The sequence below is a fragment of the Diadema setosum genome, chromosome 20, assembly GCF_964275005.1.
Source record: "Diadema setosum chromosome 20, eeDiaSeto1, whole genome shotgun sequence".
Classification (NCBI taxonomy): Eukaryota; Metazoa; Echinodermata; class Echinoidea; order Diadematoida; family Diadematidae; genus Diadema; species Diadema setosum.
The window spans coordinates 5,747,354-5,763,462 of NC_092704.1; the positions used below are offsets into that span (position 1 = coordinate 5,747,354).

General features: G+C 37.0%; 1 protein-coding gene across 3 annotated transcripts in view; it reads left to right on the top strand.

Moving 5' to 3' along the window:
- Positions 1-16,109, top strand: part of LOC140243842 (insulin-like growth factor 2 mRNA-binding protein 1) — a 48,461-nt gene that overhangs the window by 4,136 nt on the left and 28,216 nt on the right. For 2 of the 3 annotated variants that reach the window (XM_072323512.1, XM_072323513.1), the window contains exons 2-4: positions 1,586-1,646; positions 10,666-10,698; positions 14,488-14,591. In XM_072323512.1, the coding sequence (XP_072179613.1) occupies positions 1,586-1,646; positions 10,666-10,698; positions 14,488-14,591 (198 nt within the window). The remainder of the gene's footprint in view (positions 1-1,585; positions 1,647-10,665; positions 10,699-14,487; positions 14,592-16,109) is intronic. The other variant, XM_072323514.1, reaches the window with a different exon arrangement.

Here is a 16,109-nt window from a genome sequence, read left to right on the forward strand (position 1 = left end):
TTGAGTGAATGCAGCAATATTAGTAGAGCACATTACTGAGAGTTTGAGGAAAATCGGACAATCCATTCAAAAGTTACAAATTTTTGAAGTTTCTGCTCAGTCACGGCTGGATGAGGAGACTACTATAGCTATTGATGTCACATGAGTACAACGGTATAAAGAAAGTATAAAGAAAATTTAATATATTTTCACTTTTCTCGCATGACAAAAGAACACTCGACTTCTCTCTTTCAGAAGGCAAGGGGAATGATATTTCCTGCAACGTACGTCAATAACGAATCAAAGAAATGTGCACTTTATTAAAAAAACAAAGTTTTGTGAAAAGTCTCTTTTTATTTTCCTTATACCGTTGTACGCATGTGACATCATACACTGTAGTACAAGTGTAGTCTCCTCATTCAGCAGTGATTGCGCAGATACTTTAAAATTCATAACTTCTGAACGGATTGTCGGATTTTCCCCAAACTTTCACTGATATGTTCTACTAATATTGTTGCATTCACTCAATCCGTATGAAGATGGACTTGTCCTTTAAATGTATGCAGTGTCCTCAGATCAGAAAAATAGTAAGATATCAAATAATAAGGACCTCCCTCATCTAAAAAAAAAAAAAAAACAACAACAACAAACTTTCTTTTTGTACTTGGCCGTATTCAAGGGTAACATAGTTCCCTGTGCCTTATAAAGTCTGTTATGAAATCTATTTCATGCCCAATCGTATTCATGAAGTAGTGAGTTTTAGTTTGTAGAGTATTTGTTTTGTAAATTAACAGATTCTGAATTTCCTTGCAAAAGAATCAGGTCAGTATCATATTCAAAGGAAACACAGAATGATAATAGGGTTTGTATGATTGATTGTCAGATCATATTGAAATCTTTTGTGTGTGACGTCAATTCCAAATAATTAGCCTGAACATGTTTTTTACTAATACACAAAGTAAAATTGGGGACATGAGGATATGAGTACAGGTAACTCTTTGCGCAAGCAGTAATATTCCAAGTATCACATGAAATTAATCAGTATAGAAATAATTTGATGCCAGGTGAAAATGATTCTTATACTCAATACCAAGAATTCTTGAAGACTTTTTCCAGTCAGATCAAAGTGTGAACTTTGACAGAGTGAGTTGAATGTGACCTTGACCATGTCTTAAGGACAACAAACTCCAAGATTGCCACTTGAAAACATTACCCAAAACTTTACCCTTTACCATGCAATTTTATTGCTCTAATATACATCACAACTTCTCTGAGATTTTGGTTTAAAAATTTTAGTTACATGAGAAGAAACAGTGAAATATAATTGTTAACATTCTCACTTGATCGTCATGTAAAGATTTGAATGTAGTGAATTGATCAAATAATGAGTCAAATCTTCTGAATCAGTTGAAATGATTACATGCATGTACAACTCATGTACTATGATATCCAGGACAGTAATCTTACATAGAATTAAATGTCAGATATGAATTGCAGCCTGAAATGTATCCTGACATTGAATTGATGAGGCTCTGTGCAACCAATAATCTTTGAGTAAAGACATGGACCGTACCTGCATTTTTATGTCGTTTGCTTACCCCAACAGGTTATCACCTACAAGGAGGACACATCAAAGTGGAGCCATCAGTCCCGAGGAAAGCCAGAAGGTACCAGTATGTAGTGACCTTTTGCCAGCAAAGGCTTGTGATTGGTCACTTTTGTACTCTTTTCTATAGTGTATGAGAGACAAAAGGGGGTAGTTGCTACATTTATAAAGTGCAACAACTCAACAAAGCTTGTAGACTTTTCTTTGAGTTGCTGCACTTTGTGATCGTAGCAACCACTCTTTTTGTAGTTCTTTTTCCATCGTATGTGAGAGACAAAGGTGTGGTTGCTAGGATTTAGGAAATGCAACAACTCAAAGCTTGCAGACTTTTTACCTTTGCTTGAACATATCCCCTTACAATAAAGGGGCTTTTGTGAACTTATTATTTTTATGATAAAAGGGCAACACCAAACAGACATGATACACTCCCTTAGGATTGATCTTTAATCTTTATTTTCTTTAAAGGAAAACTAAAGGGAGATAGTCTATCTCAGTGTTTGATAAATCACTATTGTGTGTATGTAGGACATTGATGTGTGACCATTCACAACAGATGTAAACACGGCCATGTACACATTGCATACATCACCTTCGTGGTTGACATATTAAACTTCAAAAGCCAGGTACTTTGCCAACTCCAGTGAGAGTACAATTGTACATCAGGGCATATTTTGGCATGATGCCATATCATGGCAGTTGGAGACCCATTGCTTCAAAATGCACAATGGCCCTTAAAGGGGAAATCTGGTCCAAATATAAGTTAGTCTGATAAGAAAGAGTAAAATATTACAAGTTCAAAGGTATAGATTTGATTGAAATTGGACGAAAAATAAGGAAAAACTTCATGACATTTTGAAGTTTTGCTATTTTAGGGGGTAACAGTTCTTGAACAGTCAATTATGCAAATGGCAAAGTGAGCGTGCCATTCCCTCACAACTTACTATATAAAGTTTGTACCTAAAATTTTGAAATTTCCCGTTTGTCATTCAAACGCAGGTATGCCCGAGGCTCAAATCCTCATATATCTAACATATCACTATTCAGCCGATTTCAGCCACATTTTTACCGTTGAACTCATAAAATTTTACTCTTCTTTGTCAGACTAACTTATACAAAGTATATTTGGACTGGATTTCTTCTTTAAAGGGATCGAATAGTTTTGGTTGAGACCTAGTTTCAAGTTAACTTTTTTTTTTTTTTTTTTTGTGAGATAGTGAGAAACCTCCTATGAGTAATGAAAGAGCATGTAATTCCATGAGGAATTAACATTTATTTGATGAAAATTGGTTTTGAAAGAGCTGAGATATCCAAAACAGAGCGGTTCCTATAAAGTGTGGGACCTACTTTTTATTATGATAGCTTTGTTTTACTTTGTTTTTGGATGTTCAGTCATTCCAAACCCGATTTTCATCAAATAAACTTTGAATTCCTCGTAAAAAGGTATGCTCTGTATTATTTCATAGGTGTTTTCTTAGTATCTCGCAAAAAGTTAAACCCCAATTCTCATCTCCACCAATACTGTACCATCCCTTTAACATTCAGTATGTCATCAGCTGTCTCTATACTAAAATCATACATGTTACGAAAGAGCTTTACTCAGACTGTGATGCATTATGTTTTCTAGTCACTAGTTGTTTGCTGGCAAGAAAGTTTGGAATTGTGGGATTTATCTATGATTTGTGAGCATTTTGTGGGGGGGGGGGGAGTTGAGTGGTTGATGGTGGATGCAAGAGTTTATAACTGGTATTTATAATGAAGTTTGAAGTAATTTTCATACACACTCACTGGACTATGTTCATGCCTTTTCTCTCCTGCCCTCTTTTTTTTTTTATATTAAAAATCATTTTTTGAGGTTAATGCATTGTGCAAACTACTGTACTGCCTGTGATATTCTCATGTGTTTAATGTAATAATAAAGCCAGCTAACTCGAATACATGATCCTAGATGAGGTTTTGATTGGTCAATATGGGCTTTCATCTAGACAATGTAGCTGTAAAACAATGATCGTTTTCAAAGTAATTGAAACCAAGTGATGTACTTACAATCACCATTAGTGTGTTTATATCGCATAAAACTGCTGAAAAGGGGCTAGTGTAGATTGAGGTATCACTATCAAATTAATATCAGAGGATTTAACATTTCAATGATCAATTGGAGACACCTGTATTCAAGTCCAGAAGCTTCAATACAGTACATTATTTACATTTTCCAGCTGGGAAGCTAGAGCAAATAGTGCTTTCATTTGCAAGATCACCCTGAAGGTAGGTGGCAGGTATTTTTGGAGCCTCAAGCATTTTTTTTTTTTTTTTCCGGGGGGGGGGGTTCAATGCAAGAAAAACAACCCATGAAATACCTGTTTGTCAGTAGATTTTGTTCAAATGGTATGATTCGTTGATGGATATTCAAAACATGGCACTCCTTCATGCATTTGTGTCAGTTCAAAGAATTTGCTCTCACGTGAGAGATCCTCTTTTGTCTGAAAAGCGATTCATTGAAAATTTAGCCAGTGGCAAGTTCGGGGCCTGCAACTTCTCTCAATTTCTCTATCGATGCATTGTAAATGCCTGAATCGCGTGTATGTGTGTTTTATTAAGAAATCAAAACATATTACAATCTTTTGAGGCAGATATGTGTACATTGTATTGCTGATAGATAACATTTACAACAAATTACAATGTTAAGAGATGATTGGGATGATCAGTGGAAAAAGAAAACAAAGATGAGAAAAAAATGAATCTTTCCATGATGCTACAAATGCCTCTTATATCTGAAGTTATCCGTGTGTGAAATATTTACAGTCTTTTAATATGCACAGTGTAGTAAGACTAAGTTCTGTGCACTTTCATGAATTTTTATATACGGGTTAGTTATCGTAGCCTACTGGGTCAGGCTTCATTCCATTCTAAAAGTACAGAACACGAAACTCCAATTTGAGTTCAACTTTCATGAAACTTTTGAATTTATTCAAATACTGTTGTATGGATGAAAGTTTTCATCACAAAGGGATAGAAAAATAAAATGATAAGTTATTTTATGTGAAGGGTGTGTTTATTGCAGTAACAGCTCATAAGTATTCAAGATTTCAGTCCAAGTCAAGGTCAAGTCGAGTCCCATGCCAGTGATGGTGGACTGTTGTTGTTGTTGTTCATTTTCCATCTGTGAAGATGGCTGGATAGCCCATATTCAGCTACACTAAGCTGGTCTTCCATGGGGTCCAGTTGGATGTGGGGTGGGACCACTTCACCGGGTTTAGACACCCTGCTCTTTTCGATGAATGAATGAAGCGGGATCTTTTACGTGCATGAGCTGTGACCCTCTCATACACGGGACCTCCATTTTATGTCCTATCCGAGGGACTGATGCGCCTCGGTATCACATGCATGGTCATTGGCTTGTGAACATCGAAGTTGTCACAGTTGTCATGGTTAGAAGGAACTACCCGTTGCTCAGCTGCTGCTTCTTCTGTGACAGTCAAATTCAGCCTCATGGTCTGGCTTTGTGGTATTAAAGCGAGTGACTACCATCGCAACAAAGTCCATAGAAATATGGATTTTTAGTCTGTCCCACTGCATATGACTGTTGCAGTATTGCGGGAAAACAAAAAGAAATGACATTGATGAATGATGTAGTGTACTTCAGAGACAATTCAGCTTGTTCGTCCTCTCTCTCTGTCTTTCTTACTGGGAGTAGCAGAGGTTATTCAATTAGCAGATCCTAGCACATGGGGAACCGATCAAGTGATGGCTAATGAGGTACAAATTTGTACTACACACACAACCAACCATTCTGCCTCTCAGTCTCTACAGGCATGCAGGGGTAAACAGAGGTTTGAATGAGTGAAGGGAGTGCATAAATGAGATGGAAAAGACTCCTAAACAGTCCAGATGCAAGAGCTGCAAGTGCACTGTGGTCAGGAAACCATCTTGTTTGTTGTTGCTTTGATAATGCATGTATCGGTAGATTTAAAATGTTTTCTTTGCTCCTGTTTTTACATTTTTTTTTTCTGGATCTGAACACTGCTGATATTTTTAGTGCCTCTGCCATATGGCATAAAGTGTTGCTGGAGGTTTTATTTATTTATTCATTCATTTATTTATTGTTTATTCATTTATTTGTTTATTTACTTTAATATTTATGCATTTATTTATTCATTTACAACACACTCACCTTTTTTCAAGTTCCAGTATCATTGTATGATGCCCATCTAAATCTCATAGATGATGAGTAAGTATGACATCATCCTCTGTACACCATGGTAGTCACAAGATTGAGGCCAAACATCATACACATACACATGTAGTAGTGTGACATTTGCTAGCAATTGCTGAAGATCTAACATGTGCATTGTACATTGTGTAGGTTTTACCATCTAAATGTGTTGAAGTTGGTGAGTAGTTTGCTCATCAACCCAGAAATTTGATGTGATACGATTATTTTACATGTGACAATGTTCTTTCTTTTAAGATCCAGGGGGCAATGGAGGTGATCTTCAAACCCTTTTATACTGCTTGCGGGGGTTAGTGGCACAAAATACTCCAGTACTATAAACGTACAAATTTTCACAGTGCATTAATTTTCGCGCATTTCGCACTACTTTTGGCTACCGCGAATTCTAAAACCTGCAGAAATATCTTCACAATTTTCTCTGCACATTTTTAATGTGTTGACAAATAGGTTGACAATTGTGCACCGCAAATTAAAAACTTGCAAACATGTTTTTGAGCCGCTCAGTGCGAAAAATTAATCGCACGAAAATATGGACGTTCACAGTACGCATAAATTCAATGGCAGGAATAAGTACAGTACATTTTCTGAAACATTCCACTTTCAGAAGAATGAAAGTGCATTGTAACAAGAACAATATGTTTTATCTGTCTATGTGATACATCATGTTTGATACTACTTTTATGCAGTATACAAGACAAGATTGAATGTCATTAGTATTCATTTTGATGAATGGATCATTTACTAATTTAAGTGAAATCTGATGTTACATTCTGCCATCTAAATCTTTTCAAAATTCCGGAGTTCAGTATTCAGGAGCCGATTTATTCAAGAAAATATAAAGTGGCGTTTGCACTGTAACTGTCCCACTGTAACTATGTGAAAGCTCTGTTCTAGTGTTTAAAGTTTTCAAATCCATCCAGGTTACTAACACTGAGCTCTTTTTGTTCGCTCTGTAAATTGATGCCAGGGCGAACCTCAAATGAAATGAAAAGTACAAACTTCCCACCGTGTCACACTGTCTGATAGTCGTGTAGCTGGTTCTGTGTCCCTCTCTCTTTCATTCTCTCTTTCTCAGCTTATATCTCTCCTACTACTACCTCAAGACAGCCAAGTATGTAACCTTGTCTAACCCCTTGTCGGTGTCGACGGTTAGCATTTACTATTCTCATAAGATCCATCTGTGGAGATCAGCAGTTGGCTTTACACAGTGCGTGATTTCCAACCTTTTAAAGCTGTCTGAGACATTGCTTTGCTGGCGTGTGGGTGGGTTTACAGTCGAGTGCTACGACACAGCCTGAAAATGAACCATTTCCTTTGCACTTCACGGTTCTCAGCCATGTGGCCTGTTTGCTCATGACTTGATGTAGTAGATCTGACTGTTTTGAAACTCTGTTGTCCCTCCACTTGTTTAATGGTGTTTCCACATGGCTGTGTTTTGGCATACAGTATACACACCTTGCGTCCAAAATTTGGACAAGGTTTGTGACTTGTTGCGTCTCACTGGAGCGAGACATTCATTTCATGTTCATGAGAATTGGAGAGCAGTAGGCCCTATATCTTTATTTTGTTCTACATGTGTAGTCATGAGGTGCAGCTGAGTCAGTTGGTTGTCAGTGCGAAGAGAGATGACAAATTCAATTACTGAGAAAGAACCTTGTTAAAGATGGATGATACTTTGAAAAAATGCTATGGAAAAAAGTTAGAGAAACCTACTTTTCAACACCTGTAACAAAAATAAAACTTCCTTGACTTTATAGATGGTTCCTCATCTGCCAAGTCTGTTTCTTTATAAAAAGAAGAAGAAGAAGAAGAAGAAGAAGCGTGTATGTAAGGCTCGGTAATAATGATGCTTCCAGGTTGATTTCCGCACTTTCAAATGTGCAGTTTGCAGGTTGTTGTGACTGGTAAGAGTGTCAGCTCACGACTACTGGCTATGTTTAGCTTGGCCTGTGGGGAGTGAAATCTCATGAAAGACACCTGCAGCCTGTCAGATCAGTTGCGCAATACCTGCCGAGATTTGAACATGTGATGAACTCGGAGGAAACAGGAAACCATGCCAGTTGCTCTAGTATGTTGGGTGCTTGATTTCATACTGTATTTTTCTGCTGTCTGAAAGTAGAATGGTTCACTCTGATCTTGAAAACACATTTTGGCTAGAGTCATTGTAGTTTTCTAGCTGTAGCTGAAGTACCACTGTCAAAGAGGAAATCTGTAGTGAGAAAAAGGAAATTTTTGCATAAAAGAAGTTTGAAAATCGTTAATTCGTTCAGAGGAATAATGGAAGTCATTTGATTTTTTTTACTTCGTTTCTGAAATATCAGTTGCATAATATTGTGTTTTAGTTATAACCTTGACATGTGATTTTTTGTTGTTGACATGATGAATTTGTTTTTTAATTCTGCAGAATCAAAACATAGATAGTATTAGGCCTATATAAAACAGTTTGTCATAAAACGCCAGCTTCATGTTGCGCGAAATGCACGAAAATTTCCACTTTTACACTACCACAGTAGTAGGCCTACATGTAAAGTCAAAATTTGTGGAAGAGTTATTTTCCAGTCAATTTGTCTAAAGAAATTCTGTAGCTGTTTATTATGCATTGGCGTGTAGACCTACATTTCCAGCTCATAATTTGACTGGATTCAGAAATACGCTGTTCTTCTCCAGGCACGAAGTATATGGATTGACCGTTATTCCATCAACTTGTATGTTGTATGAATATACTGTATCGCATTTACGAAGAAAAGAATCTAAGAAATCTCTCTTAGAATATTTCAACTATGTAGGCCTACATTGTAATTGTAGCCATAAGACTAACAAACAAGAGATACGAGGCGGGCTTTGCTGCAGTGCAATGAAAATGGACATGGTTGCCCGTGCTAGTAATCAACCCAAGATGGATAATTTGTGCTGCAGCTAACTTTGAAATGTGGGTTTCTTCCTTCCATAAATAGATCCTCCAAACATATGTTGAGATCTGAGCGGCCATGGCAGTGGGCTTCAGCGTGCGCACTAGGATAGAGCATACAGCATGCTGATTTCCCATTCACGTGGCTTGCTGCTTCTCTCAGAGCACACACACAGACACACACTATACACATGCTGTTCTCGTTGCCTTTCTGTGCGATGCATAGCGCGAGGTGGAAAGGGCATGCAGACCCAAGCTACTGCCCACACATAACCTCCAGATGACCTCGCCAGCCGATTCTCCATGTCAGCATTCCACAGCGATTTGCAAAGGGCTCCCGTTTGGGTTTGCGCTGCTTCACTCTATGGGCTGTTGGCTACACTTCCAGCCCCTGCTTTTTTTCCCTTTCTCTGCTAAAGAGGCTGTGTGTCTTGCTGAATGCAGGCAGACTCCATTCATAGTGGGGTGGTGCCAGCCACTGCTGAGCAGAGTGGAAGTTAGGTACACGTGGTTATAATACTAACATGTGAAGGTGCATTACCATTATGCTCACTTACTTTTCATTTGCAGTTCTTGTCTGCTAGAATAATCCATTGGATGAGGTGGAAGTTTTATGGTTTCACGTATTTGCACAGGCGTAAGAGCCATTGATAACAGTGCTGATGGAGTTCCTTGTACACATCACAAGTAGATTATGATGCCCCTGTTTAAAGAATACCATCGTGCAATAATGCATGGCACTTGGTGGAGAACTACAGTAGGTAGCAAGGAATGTTATTATACAGAGAAAGAAGTTTGGTGTTTCGACTATTCAGTATTTCAAACGTGGTGTCCCATTGCATGATAGCATGCAGGGAAAAGGAGGTTTTTGTGGTCAGGTTTTCTGTGAACGTCAATATTTTCGAAAAGGGCAAATTGTGTTGTGTGTTGAATACAGTAGCTTCATGCCTTATAAATCATTGACACTCACATACAAAAGAAATAGAAAATCCACTGAACGTATACACATTGATTGTACACTGATTGCGATGTATACAAGTTTAGTTACAACTACTTGTCTGAGCGTGCTACTTTTCCAACGGAGGCAGGGAGAGCTCCGAGGGAGGGTGAATTGAACAGATCGCACAGCAGGAACCCGGGATGTGGTCTATCTCTTATTCAGTACCCTCAGTGTGGCATGATAGTGTACGAGGAAGAAGAGAAAAGAGTCTGTATGGAGGAACTCACCCTTTGTCCCCTTCCCTCTATGATAGAACCATGTCATCACGATGAATGAAGATTACCACTGTGCAATAAAAAAGAAGGGGGGGGGGGGAGAGATCTTCCTGCTTGAAAAAGAAGCAAGGATTTCATGTTCAGCTTTGTAAACAGCTTTGTGAAATCCCATGATTCAGCTTCCATCAAAGATCTCTGCAGTGCTTCTATAATTAAGGGTTTTTTTTTGTTCATTTTTTTTTTTCATTTTTAAAAATTTCTTTAGTCATTTTGATTTCTTACAATTCAGCTAAAATTGTGACTGTTCTCATTACATTTATACACATGATTTTTTTTTTTTTGATATTGACAGAAACTTCATGATCTGAGCTTTGTTTTTGGATTGCTAGGAACTTGCACATTATATATATATTTATATTTTTGGCAAGGAAAAGCATTGCTTGATAATTTTTGTACCATTTGACTTCATAGGAAGTTGTTATAACATACAGCTTCTTTTCACAAAATGGGAAGTGATATGCTTCAGTATCTATGTGTTCATATTCTTTGATTCTGCCAAAATAATATGTTTCCTTCCTGTTTATTAGTCAGGTACATGTATTTGTGACACACAGTCTGTGTGCTGTCGCCACAAATATTTTATTCAATGCGTAATATTTTCAATGACTCCTTGCTATTCACTTCAGCACTGTCATGATGAAGTAAAATTGTATTTGCTTTTTTCAACAGTCCAAGAGAGAATGGAACTGATAAAGATAAAGGGTAGGTCTATCATTTACTATGCCACATTTGCTGTCAAGTGTACACAAGATATTGTTTTATTTCACCTTTGCATTCACAGAGCTTCAAAATAATTAACCAAATCCCTTTCCCCAGATTGGACTAACCTTTTAGTTGACGGGTTTGTTTGCTGGGTTGTGTCTAACTATTTCTTCTATTCAGACTTCTGTTAATATTGATTTGATTGTTTCCTTTATTACCTGCACTTAATGTAATACGCAGATTCTGTTCTCACCATCTTTTTTTTTCTTTCTTTTTTTATGACATGTTCTCCAGGAACTGCAGTGTGATGCAGTGAGCACCAGTGCACAAAAGCTATTCAATTTTCTCTTTGTAGTTAGAAAATCATTCTTCTTTGTTGGAATAGTTTGCATAAAATGTCATTAGATTTAGTTCTTCTGTATTGTTGAACCATACTTCTTTTCTTTAATAGTAGGCCTACATGTGGTTGAAGCATCCACCATGTTGTTGAGTCTTACAGAATCAATTGAGATATTAGTAATATGATATTTGGTAATATGAGGCTGTAAAAGGGGGATTAAGGGGTTACTTTCGACCTAGCTTTGCAGTTTTAAAATGCTAGCTTTGTAACTTATTTTTTTTTCTTTTGCTAGAATGGTTTTTAGGCATATACAAAATGTCCCCAATAAAATTACAACTGGGAAATTTCTGCATTAATAACTTTCAATATGATTTAACTGTCTGAATGCTATTTCAGGATCTTAAAATAAAACATCTTAGCTTTATTTTCCAGAAAAAAACAAACAAACAGTTGATTTCGGTAAGTGATCACAGAGAAATGTGAATCATTGTGAAGAAGGTCATAGGTCTGTTTCTTCCAACTTCCACTTGGATGCTCTTGGAACTGCATATTAATGTGTGAACACAATGGACAGAACTTGGAAGGGATTCCTAACACGCTCTACAAAAATCCTAATTACTCTTTGACCACTGCAGCAAATTGAAAGGGATTTTCTGTAACATGTGGGTAATAAGTTATAGTTTCGTACCCTGAAATTGTATGTGGATTGATTCACTATATTTAAAGTTATTGCGGAGGGTCCTGTAGTAATTTTTTTTTTTTTTTTTTTGGGGGGGGGGGGGACATACAGTATGGATTAGTGAAGAGCGAGTCTTTTTTTTTTCTTAAAATACTTGCACATATAGATGGGTTCTTGTAATTTTCTTATTGTAGCAAATCTCGCAAGTCTAAAAAAAGTTAGTTTAGTAATTCTCGTTGCTCATGTGATCTGACCTTAGATATTTGCAATGCTGTGTAACTCCAGTAGCTTATAGTGTAGTTTGCTTTGAATTCATGTTAAAGCATAGACTATCTGAAGCTTTGTGGATTTTTTTTTTCATTTCATTTTAAATTATGCTGGCTCACCACATCACTCTGCTTTTCATTACCAAAGAGAAACTTTCTGCTTCAGAGCATTTATTTGCTGGTCAGTTTTGTTTACCTGTGTTTGCAGGTGTTCATTTTTTTTTTCTACATACATATTTTACATTGTCAGCATACATCATGAACAGCTTGTGCTTTTACAAAAATAAATGCCTATTAAAAATGTCATTGTATAAAGAACAATGAGGAAGTTTTCCTGTAGTGAGACTTATCATTTTTTTTTTCAATCAGTATTATGAATTACAATTAACATGACTCCAAACAGTCAATGGAATGCTTCAAATTCATTGATATGTTTGCTTCTGGTAAAACAAGTGGACTTTTGTCTTTGTATGATTCACACTGAATTTCCATAGTTAAAATGGGCTATTAAATCTGAAATGCAAACAAAGTGTTGCACATGTAAACTTATGTGGATTGTACAGATGTTTTACCAGTTTAGGGTATAATCACTGGGCGCATTCTTACTATAAAGAAAGGGAACCATTCAAATATGTTTACTACTGGCATCATCAATTTTGTAAACTTAAAAATGAAAGAATGTAAAATACATGTAGCAACAAGAGTTGTTGCTTTTTATGATTGCTGCTGTAGTCTTTTTGTGCAAACCGAGAAATTGTTTGCCGGCGTTCAACAAAAGCATTCATTCAGGACTCGATGCGGAATGTGGTTCCTCATTTGTAGCATTGCCACTGAATGTGGAGCAGCTCTGATGCTGTTACTGTGCTGTGGTATTCAAATTTTCATCAGAAACTCCAGGTAGTGGATGCCAACATGCATCTGCGTTGGACTATGCACCAGTCCCCATGTTTTCCTCGTGCCTTTTGCCTATCTTTCTGTGTCATATAGCTACCTGCTTTGCATCATTCTAGCTTTGTGCGGGTTTTTTCTTCATACTTCTGTCACATACTTCTGTATAGTTTATTACCCGTGTGCATTGCTGTTTTACTGCATAATACACTTGTCTTTTAGCTCACTATTAGGAATAAAGGAACAGTATAATTTTGAGGTAGAAAATAAGAAGGTAGAAAATAAGACCAACATGAAAACAAACAAGGCAAGCAGTGATTTTCAGCCAATGAGTGTTATTTCCCTTTATGGCACCTTGTAGTTGAATAATGCAATGCATGCATTGATTTGGGGAAGGGCGAACAGGCTTTCTAGTCTATGGTAATTCACCAAATTATTCATTTTATATTACCAACAGGGCCATTTTAGTATGATAATGGTACCACAGGAGAAAGTTTCTTAATATGATATTTACAGTAAAAGCTGTGATGGGTTTTAGCTCGCTAGGGGCGCCATCTCAAGATTTCATCAATACTAATAATGTGCATAGAGGTACGCTGTAGCTAATAACAAAGACAATTGCTTTAATAGAAGAATGGCCCCATAAAATTGAACATACAAATTGTCAGTAGAATTCATGACCACCTTTGTAATTTGGCAGAACATTTGCTACAGTACTTGTTCTTTGCAAAGTTTATACAATATGAAAAACTGGTGAAGATGGTGAGAAAGGAAATTTATTGTCTTGTTTTGAGTCCTCATTATTAGAAGCTGTCTTCTATTTCATTTGTAAAGTTTGTTTAGGTTATGACGCCGAAAGGTCAAGATTACGTACTTTATTTGCATTCCTAATTACACAACTCAATGAAATTAAGATTCACACAGAATTGGTAAAACAACAACTTTAATGAAAAGAAAATAATTGAATAGCAGTGTTGAATATTACTGTTCCAAGGTCAGGGATCAGAGTTCCTAATGAAATATTAGAATATCTGGAAGGACACTTCATTGCAAGTAGCCATCACTTTCTACTGTATGACAAGATGCAATAGGTTGAAAGTAGATTATAACAAAGAAGGAGGAGGAGAAATGCTGTATCAAGTGTTGTGGTGAATTTTCACATTTTGTGTGACGAAGAGGAAAAATTTGTGTCTTTTTACTACAATGTATCATTGATGTGACGTATTTGTAAAATAAATCTTGTCATAAGTAGCTCCTAAGGTCAGTATAATGCGCAGTGGATTTGACCGTACAGGTAAAAACAAATTGTTTGTGATTTGAGTATGGCTGTTGATCTTCCTTATCTTGTTTTTGTTAATTTTCTATCATCTTTTGCTGTTTTTCTTAATATATATTGTGTTCTCTATATTTTTGAGCATTTTTTCCTTCTCTCTTCTGCTCCTACTGCTTCTGTCTGTCTGTCTATCTGTCTGTCTCTCCCTTTCTTGTTACATCTTCTTGCTTCTAACTCTTACTTTATGGTTCACAGTAATTTTATCAAGCTTTTCTACAAATATGTAACTTGGTATGTTTTTGTTGTCGTTTATAACATGATCCCGTCTCTTGTCGCTTTGCAGCAACCGGCTGAAGATCATCATCATGAATGTTCCAACCAAAGTGGAGCATAAGGAAATCGAGAAGCTGGCAAACACCTTTGGCACTGTAACAGAATGTGAGCCACGTAAGTATTTCAAGGAAACCTGTGCATGATCTAGGCAGTCGTTGCTAATTGCATGGCATGGCAGTGTATCGTACAGTTGTGTTTTCTGTTCTGTTACAGGTGATAAAGATTACTTATAAAAGAAGGAAAAAAAAAAAAAAAAAGGTTCACATATTTTGTAACAGATTGATTTTCTTTTCACCAGAAAGGGGTAGGTGTATTTGGACTCTTGTGCTTCCTATGTTCCATGGAGAGCATGCATGAAAAATATGGTATTTGTTACCAGTGGTATGGATATGAAACTTCAGTTGACTGTGATGGTTTGCTTGCAAAATTTTGAGTGTTTATTGGGCATGGGTTCTGAATACATGGCAATAAATTCCTGATATAAAAAACTTTTTTTTTTCCCGCGTTGTTTGTTCGTTTGTTTTTTTTTGCTCCAGTCGTATTTCAGATTTTGGGTGTAAGTTCAAATTTCAAGGGTATTCTCTTATTAAATACATTGTATAGCGGGCCTCTCATTCCCGAGTTTGGAGGCCCAGAATATTTTACCTCTTGTGTCACTGCAAACAACAAACAAGTCAGCAAACAAACAACAACAACAACAACAAAACCCAGCTACAATATACTGTGTCTGGCATTGTAATGCTATTAAAGGAGTTACTGTAAGTGACTGTGTAAAGGCTTTTGACCGGTATGCAAGGCAATTTCAAACTAGTCAATTTGACAGGGATGTACACTGATTGATTTATGTTAAAATTTCGTCAATCAAAATCACTGTCCCTTCCATTTGACCTAGATGCAATACACGTACTGTATATCAGTGCTGTGCACATTCCATGCTGCAAAAGAAGCTTGCTAGAAAGTTCTTTCTTACATTTAAAAAAATAACTGAGATGATGGCATATTCATTATGCCATTAAAGAAGAAGTGGTTTAGTGTGAATGCAAGCACAGAAGAAATATTTTAGGTACATTTTCCGAGTATTTGATCTGCTTGGAAAATCCCAGAGATGACCGAGTATTCTTGTGTCCTTCAGGGTACTATTATTTAGTTTATGATACATGAAAGTTACGGAAATCAAAGCTTTGTAGAGTTATCCCCACTACCAGTGTGGTTGGAATTCAGATGTGCAAGCAGGATAGCCCCACAGCATGCTTTCCATTGCTCACTTTGTAGACATCTCACCAAACAAAAATGTTCTGAATTCCATCTGAACCTGCAGAAAGCTTGGGTGGAGGCTTTTAGAGATTGTATGATGATTGTGATGATGTCACCATCACCATGGCGACAGTAGTGTGTTCTTTCATCTTGGCAAAGTCTGCCCAGTTTCGAATAGTGAAAGCGAGCAGGCGTCTTTGGGTAGCCTCATTGTGCCCTGTGCTTTTGCAACAAATGCTTTTACCATGTCACCCGTCACTCAGGAGCTTTGTTGCATTGTGGGATGAGCTATGAACACCGCTCTTCCAGCACCGAAACCGGTGCTCGTGTTTGAAATTGAAACATATGGTTTGTCTATTCCGAACTCCAAGTGAACTC